This window comes from Carettochelys insculpta, chromosome 1 (assembly GCF_033958435.1).
Source record: "Carettochelys insculpta isolate YL-2023 chromosome 1, ASM3395843v1, whole genome shotgun sequence".
In the NCBI taxonomy this organism is placed as follows: domain Eukaryota; kingdom Metazoa; phylum Chordata; order Testudines; family Carettochelyidae; genus Carettochelys; species Carettochelys insculpta.
The window spans coordinates 324,577,769-324,591,138 of NC_134137.1; the positions used below are offsets into that span (position 1 = coordinate 324,577,769).

Below are 13,370 nucleotides of genomic sequence, written 5' to 3' on the forward strand. Positions count from 1 at the left end.
TTCAGCTGCAGCAAAAAGAAAAGTCACCTTCTGAAGAAATTATGAATGACAATGAGTAGGTAACACAGGCTCTGTGCACGTGAGTGAGATAATTCATCTTTCAGAGTTGTATCAATCAAACAGCACAGAGTACAAGGGCACAAGTCGCAGAAGTCTGTCACAGGTTCCAAACACAGATGGTAAAATAATGAATTCAGATCTGCCATAGCACAAATATCCCTATGATGATTTATTTCCCACACATAGGGAATGGGGATATTTTAAACTGCTCTGAGAATTTGATGTGTTATCCATTAAACTGCTGTAGCATCATTGTTCAATCCCTAAAGACTTCAGACATTCCACATATCCACATGGACTACCATCCATCATCTTTATGGCACTTTGTAGTTCTGTACTTATGTCACCAATCAGTGATGCTCCTGGCTGAATCAGGGATAACGCTTCTGGAAGAGTTATTTGGAACCACCCTCCTGGATTCTGAAATACACACTCCTCTTATTCCCTTGCTATTGTTCAGCAGCATGGAGGGGTCTCAGATTAACAGAACCACATGCTTTATATAATATTTCCTTGATTTCTGTGTGTGGACCTGAAGGCTGAGCACAGGCCGATGGCTTTTGGAGCAGCCCCCTGCTCCACCCTTTCTTGCCCGCCAGACTCACTAGGGTCCCTCCTGCACCCATGTAAGGGCTTATGTGTAATTGTTCTTGGAATGGTAGCAGCATAACACCTCAGCTGGGAATATATGACCTTCAGGTTTTACCTTGCTGCTTATTACTGTACTGTCCACTTGATGGTCACTGCGGCTACGTCTACACTAGCCAAAAGCTTCGAAATGGCCATGCAAATGGCCATTTTGAAGTTTACTAATGAAGCGCTGAAATACATATTCAGTGCCTCATTAGCATGCGGGTGGCCGCGGCACTTTGAAATTGAGGTGGCTCACTGCCGCGCGGCTCATCCACATGGGGCTCCTTTTCGAAATCTGTATTTCAGCGCTTCATTAGTAAACTTCAAAATGGCCATTTGCATGGCCATTTTGAAGTTTTTGGCTCGTGTAGACATAGCCTGTGTGTCAGATGTTTTAGAATTAAAACTGTTTTAAATGAAATGCGAGGAAAACTGAAATTCCTGTTTGCAGAGAATTTTCAGATTCTAAAATTATATTTCATTCTGAAACATGAGATGAGTGTCATGTTTTGCTTTGTTTTCCTCTGTCTTGGGTTACCACCATTAGCTGTTGGCATATGCTGTATTTTCAATCTTGTAGATTTTCAGATATAATAAACCAGTATCATCTTGCCCCTAAATGGGAGAGGTAAGGTGTGTTAAGATGCATTCTCCATAGATAGGCTACTTTAAGATGTATTTTTAATACATCACTTGACTTTTTACTCCTTTTCCCATGCACTTGTGTTTGGAGAAAACCACGACTGTTCGACAAACCTTCCAGTCAGAACAGTAACAGAGATTAGCTGCCCCAGTGGAAGAACACAATTTGATGGGCAAAAGTCAACATAGTTTCTGCAGAGGGAAATCATGTCTTACTAGTCTGTTAGAGTTCTTTGAAGGGGTTAACAAACACACAGACAGGGGAGATCCAGTGGATACAGCATACTTAGATTTCCAGGAAGCCTTTGATAAGGTACCTGATCAAAGGCTCTTATGTAAATTAAGTTGTCGTGGGATAAGAGGGAAGGTCCTTTCATGGATTGAGAACTGGTTAAAAGACAGGAAACAAAGGATAGGCATAAATGTTAAATTTTCCGAATGGAGACGGGTAACTAGTGGTGTCCCCCAAGGGTCAGTCCTAGGACCAACCCTGTTCAATTTATTCACAAATAATCTGGAGAAGGGGGTGAACAGTGAGGTGGCAAAGTTTGCAGATGACATTAAACTGTTCCAGACAGTCAAGACAAAGGCAGACTGTGAAGAACTTCAAAAAGATCTCACCAAACTGAGTGATTGGGCAACATAGTGGCAAATGAAATATAATGTGGATAAGTGTAAGGTAATGCACATTGGAAAAAATAGCCCCAACTATACGTACAATATGATGGGGGCTAATTTAGCTATAACTAATCAGGAAAGAGATCTTGGAGTTATCATGGATAGTTTCTTGAAAACATCCACGCAGTGTGCAGAGGCAGTCAAAAAGGCAAATAGGATGTTAAATATTATTTAAAAAGGGGATAGAAAATAAGACAAGGAGTATCTTACTGCCCCTATATAAAGCTATGGTACGTCCACATATTGAATACTGTGTACAGATGTGATCTCCTCACCTAAAAAAAGATATCCTGGCACTGGAAAAGTTTCAGAAAAGGGCAACTAAAATGATTAGGGGCTTGGAACAGGTCCCATATGAGGAGAGGCTAAAAAGATTGGGACTTTTCAGTTTAGGAAAGAGGAGACTAAGTGGGGGGACATGATAGAGGTATATAAAATTATGACAGGTGTGGAGAGGGTGAATAAGAAGAAATTATTTACTTGTGCCCATAATACAAGAACTAGAGGACACCAAATGAAATTAATGGGTAGCAGGTTTAAAACTAATAAAAGAAAGTTCTTCTTCACTCAGCGCATTGTTAACCTGTGGAATTCCTTGCCAGAGGAAACTGTGAAGGCTAGGACTATAACAGAATTTAAGAAAGAGCTAGATAAATTTCATGGAGGTTAGGTCCATAAAAGGCTATTAGCCAAGGGTAGGAATGGTGTCCCTGGCCTCTGCTTGTCAGAGACTGGAGATGGATGACAGGGGACAAATTGCTTGATCATTGTCTTCAGTCTACCCCCTCTGGGGCACCTGGCACTGGCCACTGTCGGCAGACAGGCTAGTGGGCTGGATCGACCTTTGGTCTGACCCAGTATGGTCATTCTTATGTTCATAGATCTTAGAGAGTTCCACTCCTTTTTACTTCCAACTCCTCTTGACAAAGTCTTTTCTTTGTATGTTCAGTCTTCTACATTTTTTCTTGCTGTCCATTCTCTTGCTCCCACTTTCTTTGCTACTCATCCTTATCACATGTCCAGCATACCTTACAGGTGCATTCTCCAACCTCTTAATCACGGTGAGTACCAAGTGCTTCATCCCCCTTATTTCTGCCATGCCCCATCTATCATCCGCTTGCCTGCCATTCTCTTCAGTATACTATTCTCTGCTATCTGTATATTTTCTTCCAACTTTATAGGACCTATCATTTCGATATCATAGAACAGGCTGGGATAAGCACATGCAGTGCACAGTTTTTAACATTACAGGTTGAACCCCTTTAATCCAGAATTCTCTTGTCTAGCAATATCTATAATCCAGTATGCTTTTAGTTAGCCAGGTGACTGCTTATCTTGGGTGTGGCTAAGTTTACTGTGCTCCCATAAAGTTTGTTTCCAGCCACCGGTCCTGGCTCTCAGTGTTCTGTGCTATCATTTAGCCGTAATTTACCCCTAAATATCTTCCAAGAGACCAGTAAGGAGTGGCAGTGTTGGTAATGTGCGAGACAATATTGACCTCCCATGGTCTGCCAAATTCTCTCATCTGGCACTGGTCAGGTCCCATGGGTGCTGCTTCAACCTGTAGTTTGTTCCTAAATCTACAGGTCTCTTTCTCATGGCACTAACTGTAATTCCAAAGTACATATATTTTCTTATGCTTCTTGTCCTCTTCTGAAGTGTCAATCTACAGCTCTTCTTCCACTGTCTCTACTTTTATAAATTTAGGATTTTTTGTGTATACCTTCAAATACAGATGCTCGCTCTGATATCATATTTTCCAGGTCTTTTTTTGCTGTCAGCCAAAAGGGCCAGATAGTCAGCATCTAGGTCACATAAACTAAATTACAGTGCATTGCAGAACACTATGCAATACCACCCATTCTAGTCCTCCAAGGAAATGGGAAAGGCAATTTACTATGCTGGTCAGAAAAAGCAACAGAGAAAGGCTATAGACAACTAGAAAGACCACTGCTAGTTCTCTACTTCTGCACTTATCCTTTGAGATCTTCTTTTAAAGCATGTCTACACAGCAGCCTGATTTCAAAAGAAGCTACTCCAGAATAGCTTTTTTCACAAGGACGTTGCTGCACACAAAATGCCTTTTGAAACAGCACTTAGCTATTGTGAAATACAGCATCTACACACAGTAAAGCCTGTTTTGAAATAGAACCATTGGACGCCCCACCGCTTATTTGAAAATAGTCTCTATTCCCTGCTGTAACAGCAGCTATTTTGAAATACGCATGATTCCTTGTGCAATGAGGTTCACATATTTTGAAATATGCCAACCGCTATCTCAAAATTATTTCAAAATAGCAGTTGAGTTGTTAAGGTAGTTATTTTGAAATAACTCTGCTCTGTAGATCTACCCAAAGTGCTTTGTCTGAATTCCTGAAATTCTCATGCAGGCTCAGATTATGAATCACAGAGAACATTGTACATGTCAGGAGCCCCAGGAACCTGTTTTACATTCTGTGCTCATGCCATTCATTAAGAAATTATGGCACATGTGTATGTTTGTACATTTTTGGAAACAAATACCCTTACCTGAGTCACTCTGGGCTGGTCAGGTGAGCATAGTAAATCTAACCTCAAGAGGGGAAAAAAAAACCTTTGCCAGTGGTAAGCAGGATATTCCTGGGAAACAACACCCCCCATCAACCATTCCTAAAGAAACAAAGGACGTACTTTCTACCCTCCCTATGACATTGGGCAAGTGACTAGAGGGGCCAACAACAGCAAAACAACTTTGTGGCTTCTGATTTTTGGAGGTAAATATAAACTTCCACAAGTCTTTCTTTTACCATGTGTCCAGTAAGGAAGTTCTCTGTCTTCATTCCCAGACTTTGTCCTCTGTAGCATCTCTGCTTTGTTCTTCTTAACTTGTCAGCACTCCTTTCCATCCCGTTCAGCTTTCATTTACATCGATCTTCCTCTCACCTGGTTTCTTATTCTGTTCTGCGCCAATTTTTCCTTCTTCCCATGTTTTGTCTCTCTTCTTTTCATTCCCTATTTTCTACTTGTGCTCCTCTCTGTGGTTCTGTGGTTCTCTTTTTGATTGATGGGGCCTTTCCAGAAGGTTTATTCTTATTTTTTTCCAGCAGGTGGAATTTGCCAAAGAATTACTCCAGCCTCAGAAGGACAACAGTAATACTACATATTTCTACAGCAGACTTTCTAAAGACAGATTATCAGGGAGCCACTATATGTCTGCAATTTACAAAAAAATTTGCTTACTGTGAAGTTATTCTAACAATTACTGTCATTTTCCAACTCTGCATTCTACTGCTGTTGCAGGTAGATGTGTGATGTGAGAAGAGTCCATAATTAAAACTAAAAAGTCTAGTAATGTATCTCTGAAAACATTAAAGTGAACCTGCTTTTGGGTTATGGGCTTCAAAATTAGAAAAATACTTGATCCAAAGTACCCTTTAAATCAAAATCTAAATGCTGCTTTTGAATGCTTATATAATTAATCTAGTGTCATAGACTCTATTCCTGTGTTCTTACCAGAATGAGACCATGACTTAGGTCCCAGTCCAGAGCCATATGGTCTGCTTTACTCAGTGATATGTGCCCACAGCATCAGATGAGTGCCTAAAGCTATATTTTCATAAAGATGACTATACAAAAGCATACATTTTTCCTTCCTTCTTATATATTTCAAAAGACAAGACTGCAAAATTGCTGTGGGCCCCAACTTCACCCTCTCTGCAAAATTTCCACTGACTTCAGTGGGAAGAGGATCAAACACAACATTTTCGGCAGAGTCTGTAATCAATGAAGTGTCATTTTAATACCTACCACCCATGTTATGGTCAGCTCTCGGTTGCTTCCACCACCTCCTCCAACATCAGAAGGAGCCACATTAGGAGCTGAAATAACAGAAAAGACAAGCAATTTTCTTCTCATTCAATAAAGAACCATTAATTACTTTTTTTTTCATTAGTGGAGTCAATGAGTTCTCATGGCCCACACAGTTACAATAATGGTAGCCTGTAATAGTTGTGAGAGCCGTGATCTTGACAAGACTAACATATAGCTTTTGGCACAGGAAAAGTATCAGTTCTCTCCAATTATGGTAACTAGGAATGGCTGGTAATAACTTTTTCTTGATTTTGTCCATGTACATGTTATTTTTTTAAATTTCACGGTGAAAAAAACCTAAGCATGTCTGTCATAGATCTAAAGAGAAAAAATATTTTGTTATACTTACTGTTGCTCATTCTCTCATCTTTAAGGACTTATGCCACCATTCAACACAGATTTAAACACATGCTTCATTTAACATTCAGGGCTTGTCTACACCTGTCCCCAACTTCCCAGGGGGCACGTTAATCAGGGCAACAGGAGATTACTAATGAAGTGCTGTAGTGAATACGTAGCACTTCATTAGGCTAATTCTTCCCCATGACAACTTCGAAGTGTCAAACTTTGAAGTGCCGGCATGTGTGTAGCCGCGGGCACTTCAAACTGTCCATGCTACTTTGAAGTGTGTTTACTTATGTGATGTGTTATTTATTACTCAGCTGGTACAGCAAATTAGTAGCAATGTGTGATTTTGTCTCACACTCAGCAGCTGTTCTTTATACTCAAATAATCCAAATACACTAGTATTGGTTCCAAGCTGTGCAATGAAAATACCTAAAACTTTAAAACACGCATTAAACTAAAAACCAAATATAGTATCTGGCTCCTATATTAGCTGAAGTTTCTTGGCAGGAAATTCATATAAGGGATAGAACCAGTCATCTCTAGAAAGTGCCAGCTAATGGTAAGTAATGCATTCACTTCAGTACATGGGATCCTATCCATTAACACATTAGTGCATTACACTCTTTCTTGTGTTTTCTAGGAAGCATGCAAGATTGACCCCACAAAATGGGAAAATGCAAACATTTATAGTGTCTGCTTCAATTCACCCAAAGTGCCAGTCAATGTGCCACTGGCAGAAATGCTGCTCCTTGTTGTCCTCCATTCTGTATGGGCAGCAACATAATCAACTAAATCTTCCAAAAGTATTAAAGGTCTGTTGCAAAAAAGGGGAGGGCATAACATTCTTTAAGCTGAGAAAGAGTGAAAGGAGTTTCATGAACCCAGCATAAGGTTATTGATAGATGTACAATATCACATTACTTCTACATGTGAGGGTGGTTTCTGCCTTCCTTTCAGAACAGCAGAAAAACATAAACGATATGTCAGTACTGCAAGATGCAAGTGCAAATTTCTTTTTTCACCCCCCAGGGTCTTGTCCAAATGCAGCTGTGAAGGAAGGATACATATGACACTAATGACAAGTTATTGGAAGCAATTTCCTTTCACTTTGGTTTTACAGGTTTCTGGATTTTTTTCTTTCCTGTTTTCACTAATCTGACAAATCAAGGTTTTGTCATGCCCTAACAATCTAATTTTTAAAAGACTAAAGTTGATTTTGCTTTTTTATTATTCTTAGCAAAATTTGCAGTGAAAAGAAAACATTATGCCTATTTTCCAAAAATGTATTTCAGTTTTGAATATTGGCACGGAAGTCTTCTAAAACAGTAAAGAACAGGGCTGCAAACGGAAGCTATTATTTGTTTAGGCAGAAAAAGCAATATATGTCAGTTTGGACACAGATCGTTTTGCAGTGACACGTTAGTTGTAAAAGCCAAGCTTATCTCCTGCATACACAGAACAAATGATCTTGAATTATATATTCCACATCTAATTCTTTATTCAGAGAATTAATTTTATGACATACATGTCCCAGCCTAACTGGGCTCCGAGATATTAACATCAAGCAATTAGATAAATTGGGGCACATGTTGTGTTGGATAGCATCGTGCCTTTGCCACAGCATTAGAGGCACAAGACCAAACCAAAAAATCACAGAGAATGGGCATTGTTTACTAAAACATATATCCTTGGCATGTCTTATGATTAGAATACAGTAGGTAAAGAAACAAATTAACATTTGCTGTTTTTAAATATATGTATATATTATTCCTCCAAAAATGATAATCTAAGGGCAGGTCTACTCTAGAGTGGAATGAAGAATTAATTTAATTACATAGCTGGAGCTGACCTACCTTAATTAGGTTAATTATGAAGCTGAAATTGACATACCTTAATTCAGACTTTCGTGCCGTCTTCACTAAGAGGAGTCGATGGGAGCCTTTGCTCCCATTAAGTTCCCTTACTGCTAATGAGAAGCAGGAGCACCAGTACCAGCATGGGTGTTTTATATGTTTGATTTAGCACATCTCTACCAGGTGTGCTAAATTGAAATTCAGAAGATCAACCATGCCAGGGTCAATCTTCCCAGCAGTGAAGACATACCCTAAATGCATATTACAGAGGACCTCCGAAAGGCAGGAGAAGAAAACATCCCCAGTGAATGCAGGCCCATGCTGTTTGTCTCTTCCTTATTAATTTCATTGAATTTAATCATTTTTACATGAATAAAGGAGTAAAGTCATTCTATATTATGGTTGTATTTTTTGGAAAACAACTGAGAATACAAGTGTCTGAGCTGTAACACCAGTCAGTTCATGTAATTTCTTACTACAATTGAAAAACAGCTCATGTACTACAATAGGGACTCCTCCCTTACCAAGGATTTCCCTCTAATTGCCCATAACAATTGGAAATGATTTTTTATCCATTCATTCACTATTTCTGAAGTTACTACTGGACCAAGAAGGACAGAATAATAGGACCTCTGAAGCTCAGTGATTCATGTTGACCATGGGTTGAACACCTGCATTACAGTAGTCTGAAATACTAACTCATGTTAGGTTGACTTAAGAGTGGGGGCATAACACCCTGGGCTGTCAGCTGAGACTGGAGGGATGGTTTGATTTATAAAAAGTGCTGCCGGAATAACTGGTCACACCACGTTACAGGGTTGTCACTGGTTGTAGTCTTAAGGACAACAAATAAGGCTACAGAAACAAGAGGTCTGCCATAAATGGACGAGAGGTAAGAGGCTGAAGACAACAGGAGGAGGTGCACTGACAGAGCCAATGGAAATAGAGGGAGGAGCCAGATGTGGGGTGCGGGGAGTAACCTGAACAGGTAGGAAATTCTCTTGTTCATTGAAACCAGCTCTACTGTGGACGTGATGACATGAGTAACCAGACGTGTTTGGGGATAAACTCATTGTAGGAAGTGAGTCCTTAAAACAAACAGTTAAACTGGCTAAGTTGCCAAAGGGAGATATTTATTTGTCTATTAGCCATATAATCTTCTCCAGACTTTGAGACCATGGCTAGTGAAGGCAGTGAGCTAGTAAAACAGCAGTCACTAAAGACAGTGAAAATTTATCATCTGGTAACAAGACTGCTCATTTGGTTGCCTAATGTTTTGATTAGCACACTCAGCTATCAGATATTTATTCACCACAGTCATTTATGACTGGTTACACCATTCTATTTGGACTCAAATGCTTTTTTTTGCACTGTACACTGTACAAAATTAATGAAGATATAAAAAGAAAAGGAACCTGCAAGCATTTTTAGATATCTCACCAACTGGTATCTACATACCAGCTCCTTCTGTTCTCATTTTTTGTGATGGCATACTAGGTTCTCCTGTCCCCAAAGTATTTGTTGCTGTTATCCGGAATTCATACTCCATCCATGGGATTAAATCAATCACCTTTGCAGTCTCCATATTTCCTTCAATATTTGGGGGATCTAAAAGAAACAAGAGACTGTTCAGAAAGGGGCATTTTGAGTGGGCTGAAAGAGTAAACACATTAGAGTTTCTGTAGTTTTCCCCTCATTTCTGTTTTCAATCAGCCACCTAGACAAACATTAAGTTAAATAAAAGAGAGACCTTGATTTAAATGAGTTCTGGCAGAATATGAAAGACCTAAATCCATGAAATTATTTGGAATAAACGTTTACAATATTACAAACTGCAACTGCAAGAGAAAGAACAGTGGAGGTAGCCTCAATAATAATATACTGGACCTTGTGACATCTGGACTTTCTCCGATAGAACACAGTAGAGAAAGATGGAATACAACTATGTTTCATGTAATAAAAAAGATTTTGAAGCTCATAATCCTGGAATTTCACTCACAGTTCATAAGTTAAATATGAAGTTGAGTAACTCCAAAACAGGGAGCCAGGCACAGAAGGAAAGGTCTGTCAACTGTCCATGAATGGCGCATACAATATGATTAGATGTTAGTTCTTAGTTTGGAGGAAACTGAGGGATTTACAAGGTTCCTACCTGGGAGGAGAGTCAATAAGGATGTCAATGGAAGGATCTGCCCTTATATTATTATTTCCGCAGGAGTAATATATATACATTTTTCAAGTCAGCAAATATTAATTTGTTTCTTAACCTACTGTATTGGAGAATGACGAGGTAAAACATATATACTACTATCTCTTGTTAAAATATTACATAACAACAAATATTACTACGCATTCTATAATAGGCCTGGTTCTGAAACTTTTGCACACTGTGACAAGTCTCTTGACAGCCCTGTAGGAGTTCTACACTTCTTGGCAGATTTTAATTGTGTGCTTCAGAGACTCCTGGTGACTTTTCTACTGCCTTGGGTCTTTCCAGAGGCAAGGGTCTCTGCTTACTGATTGACTCTCATCAAAGGTACATCACTGGAGTGGGCAAGGAGGGGCAAGACCTCTTCAGTTGGTTCTGATGCCCCATTTATCTACAATGGTGGCTCTACAGGGGATAGGTGGGGGGGTGGGGAGCTCAGACCTGCCCACTACTTTGGGCTCTGGCCCAGGGACTCTAAATGACAGGCAGCTGATAGGACTTTTCCCCTGCCCCAAACAGGCAGCCTTTCCCTGGGCCACTTTTCCCACGGCTTCCCTCTACTACCTTCCCCCTTACACCTGGCTGAGTCGCCTCTCTCTTCCAAAACTCAGTTCTCTAGGCTCTCTTCCTGGTTCCCTCCTCTTCTCCTTCCTCCTTGCCTGGCAGGAAAACTTTTATAGCAAGCAAGAATGCCTTAACTGGCAAGAGATGTCTGATTAGCCATTTTGCTGCAGGCTGATTCTTACTGAGCCCCGGATGCCTGTCCTGGCTGCGGACATGCACTCTGTAAGCCTAGGTGGGGAACAAAGGGGCACTGACCCAGCTCCCAGTATATTTGCCTTTTACCAGGCACTTGTGTGAGTGTGTTCTTGGTGTGTTACACCCCGTCCCTGTCACTTGTTCCTCTTATAGTGTGAGGGAGATGCTGGTGCACATCAGTCTTGAGTGTTCCAGGTTACAGCCTCTCTTCTGGCTCCTCCAGAGCCACATGTTGAGGTTCTGGCTGCACTTTTCCCGACACTACTGAGCCTTGAACACCCAATCTGTGGCCCCATAAAATTGCAAGGACCTCCTTGACAGTCTTCTTCTGCATATGGCCAACACAGACATTTATAAGACCTGGGAGTGGGGGATTTCAACTGTGAGTCCTACTTTCATTCCTTGCTCAGGTCACTTATCTAGGCAGAGTTCTTCTGGGCTGTATCCCACCACCACCTTTGGGGATGAGTGGGAACTGTCCAGGGCTCTCTTCTCAGAGTCTCCTTCTGGCTCCCTCATTTTGGCCCTATGATCTCCACACCTGTCCTTGTTTTCCTTTTTAGTTGTCCCCTGCAGTTATTAGGGGTCCCGGGTTTAGTGGGTCCCTCAGAGGGGTGAATCTTGTAGCTAGGCAGAGCTCAGTTCCTCAGCAGGACCAGGCTCTTGTCCTGTGCTGCCTGTGGTCTACCACAACACCCACTAATCTTAATGGGCCACAGGGATCAATAAGGCTGGGTGTGATTCTCTGGCATCTCTCACTGTGGTATCAAAGCATAATTTAAATGAAAAGCAATAATTAAACTTCTAAAATTCTTCTATATTTGACAGTCAAAAGATTAATTAGGGATGATCTAATTCTTAAGAAGAAGGATTTTAGAAGTTACGTTTTATTAAAAGACTGTGATCAAACACAACAGCTTGTCTATAACAGCCCCTTCCTTTCGGAAGGGGCATGTCAATGAGCAAGGTCAGAAGATGCTAGTGAGGTGCTGCCATGAAGCCTGCGCTGCCTGTGTAGACCGGGGCCCTTTGAGAGGACCCCTCAGCCTTCGAAAGCCACTCATTCCTAACACCAAATAGGAATAAGGGGCTTTGGAAGACTGGGGGGGTCCTTTCAAAAGGACCCCATCTCCACCACTGGCGTGCGATTCAGAAGCAACACTTTGGAATCACTGAGGCTACCATTATGCTAATGAGGTGCTGCATATTCATGAAAGTGCCTCATTAGCATCTTCTCACCTCGCTCATTACCATGCCCATTCCAAAAGGAAGGGGCTAGTGTAGACACAGCTAACAAGAGTGATAACATGGTAATTCTACAGATCATGTGGCAATATTACACAGGATAAATTATTCAAAACTATATATGCTAAGTGAGAAAGAAATATTTTCATGGTTGAGAATTTGCACTATTTACCGTCAGAATGTCTTCATATGATTGGCTCATATTAATTGCCAGAGTTAAAAGAGTTTAAGCAGATCTGCTGAAGAAATGTATTCCAACATAAAATATTTTCTAAAATATAAGGCTATGATCCTGGAAGGGCTTATGTATTAAATTTTACATATTATTAATCATCAAGGGAGGACTACATAAAACTAAGCACATGAATAAGTTTGTGAAGTGAGGCAAAAGTTATTCCATTGATTTTATTAGGTCTAATATAGCCCTTACCTGTTTTGGCATCTTTCCACTCCTCCGAAAGAAAAGTCTTTGACTGGATAGTATACTTTGAAATAGGGCTATGATTGTCTGTCCCACGACTCCACGTAAGTGTTACGGAAGTGTCTGTAATATCTTCTATTCTCAAACCCCCAGGGGGACCTGGAGGACCTGAAAAGCATATTTGTTATGTCAATCTACAGGTTAAATAATCTTTTTAAAACCAAAGGGTTTCCTAACTAATGTATTACAATCTATCTAGCCATTATAAGACATTTCTATTCTCACATTCTTCGTGAAATGATTCAGCTGATTTCTGCATTTACTTCTGAGATTTATAGTTCTTAATAATCCTTTCTAAACTCCGCCTAAAACTGGGATGGAGTTTTAGATAACGCTCTAATAACAGATTCATTAACTGAGGACATGACAATATTTTCTAAATTGAAAGCAATTTTTTCCAAGCCTAAATTTTACAGGATACTTTCTTTTGTTATGAAAACACCGCTTTACTCCACCAATTTGTTCATAAAACTCAAGCATCATGTAAGGAATGTGTGGCAAAAGGGTTACAGGTGTAAGATAAAAGAGTTGTGCCATGCCTTACTGAACTCCAAGAAGAGAACTACATGACTGTCTGCAATATGCAGGTCAAGACTCAGGTTACTAGGACTCT

General features: G+C 40.3%; 1 protein-coding gene across 1 annotated transcript in view; it reads right to left on the reverse strand.

Moving 5' to 3' along the window:
- The window catches only part of CNTN1 (contactin 1), a 187,105-nt gene that overhangs the window by 68,405 nt on the left and 105,330 nt on the right, over positions 1–13,370 (reverse strand). Inside the window, exons 14-16 of the mRNA XM_074984080.1 lie at positions 12,707–12,865; positions 9,522–9,671; positions 5,800–5,870 (exon numbers count right to left, since the gene is read on the reverse strand). Of these exons, the coding sequence (XP_074840181.1) occupies positions 5,800–5,870; positions 9,522–9,671; positions 12,707–12,865 (380 nt within the window). The remainder of the gene's footprint in view (positions 1–5,799; positions 5,871–9,521; positions 9,672–12,706; positions 12,866–13,370) is intronic.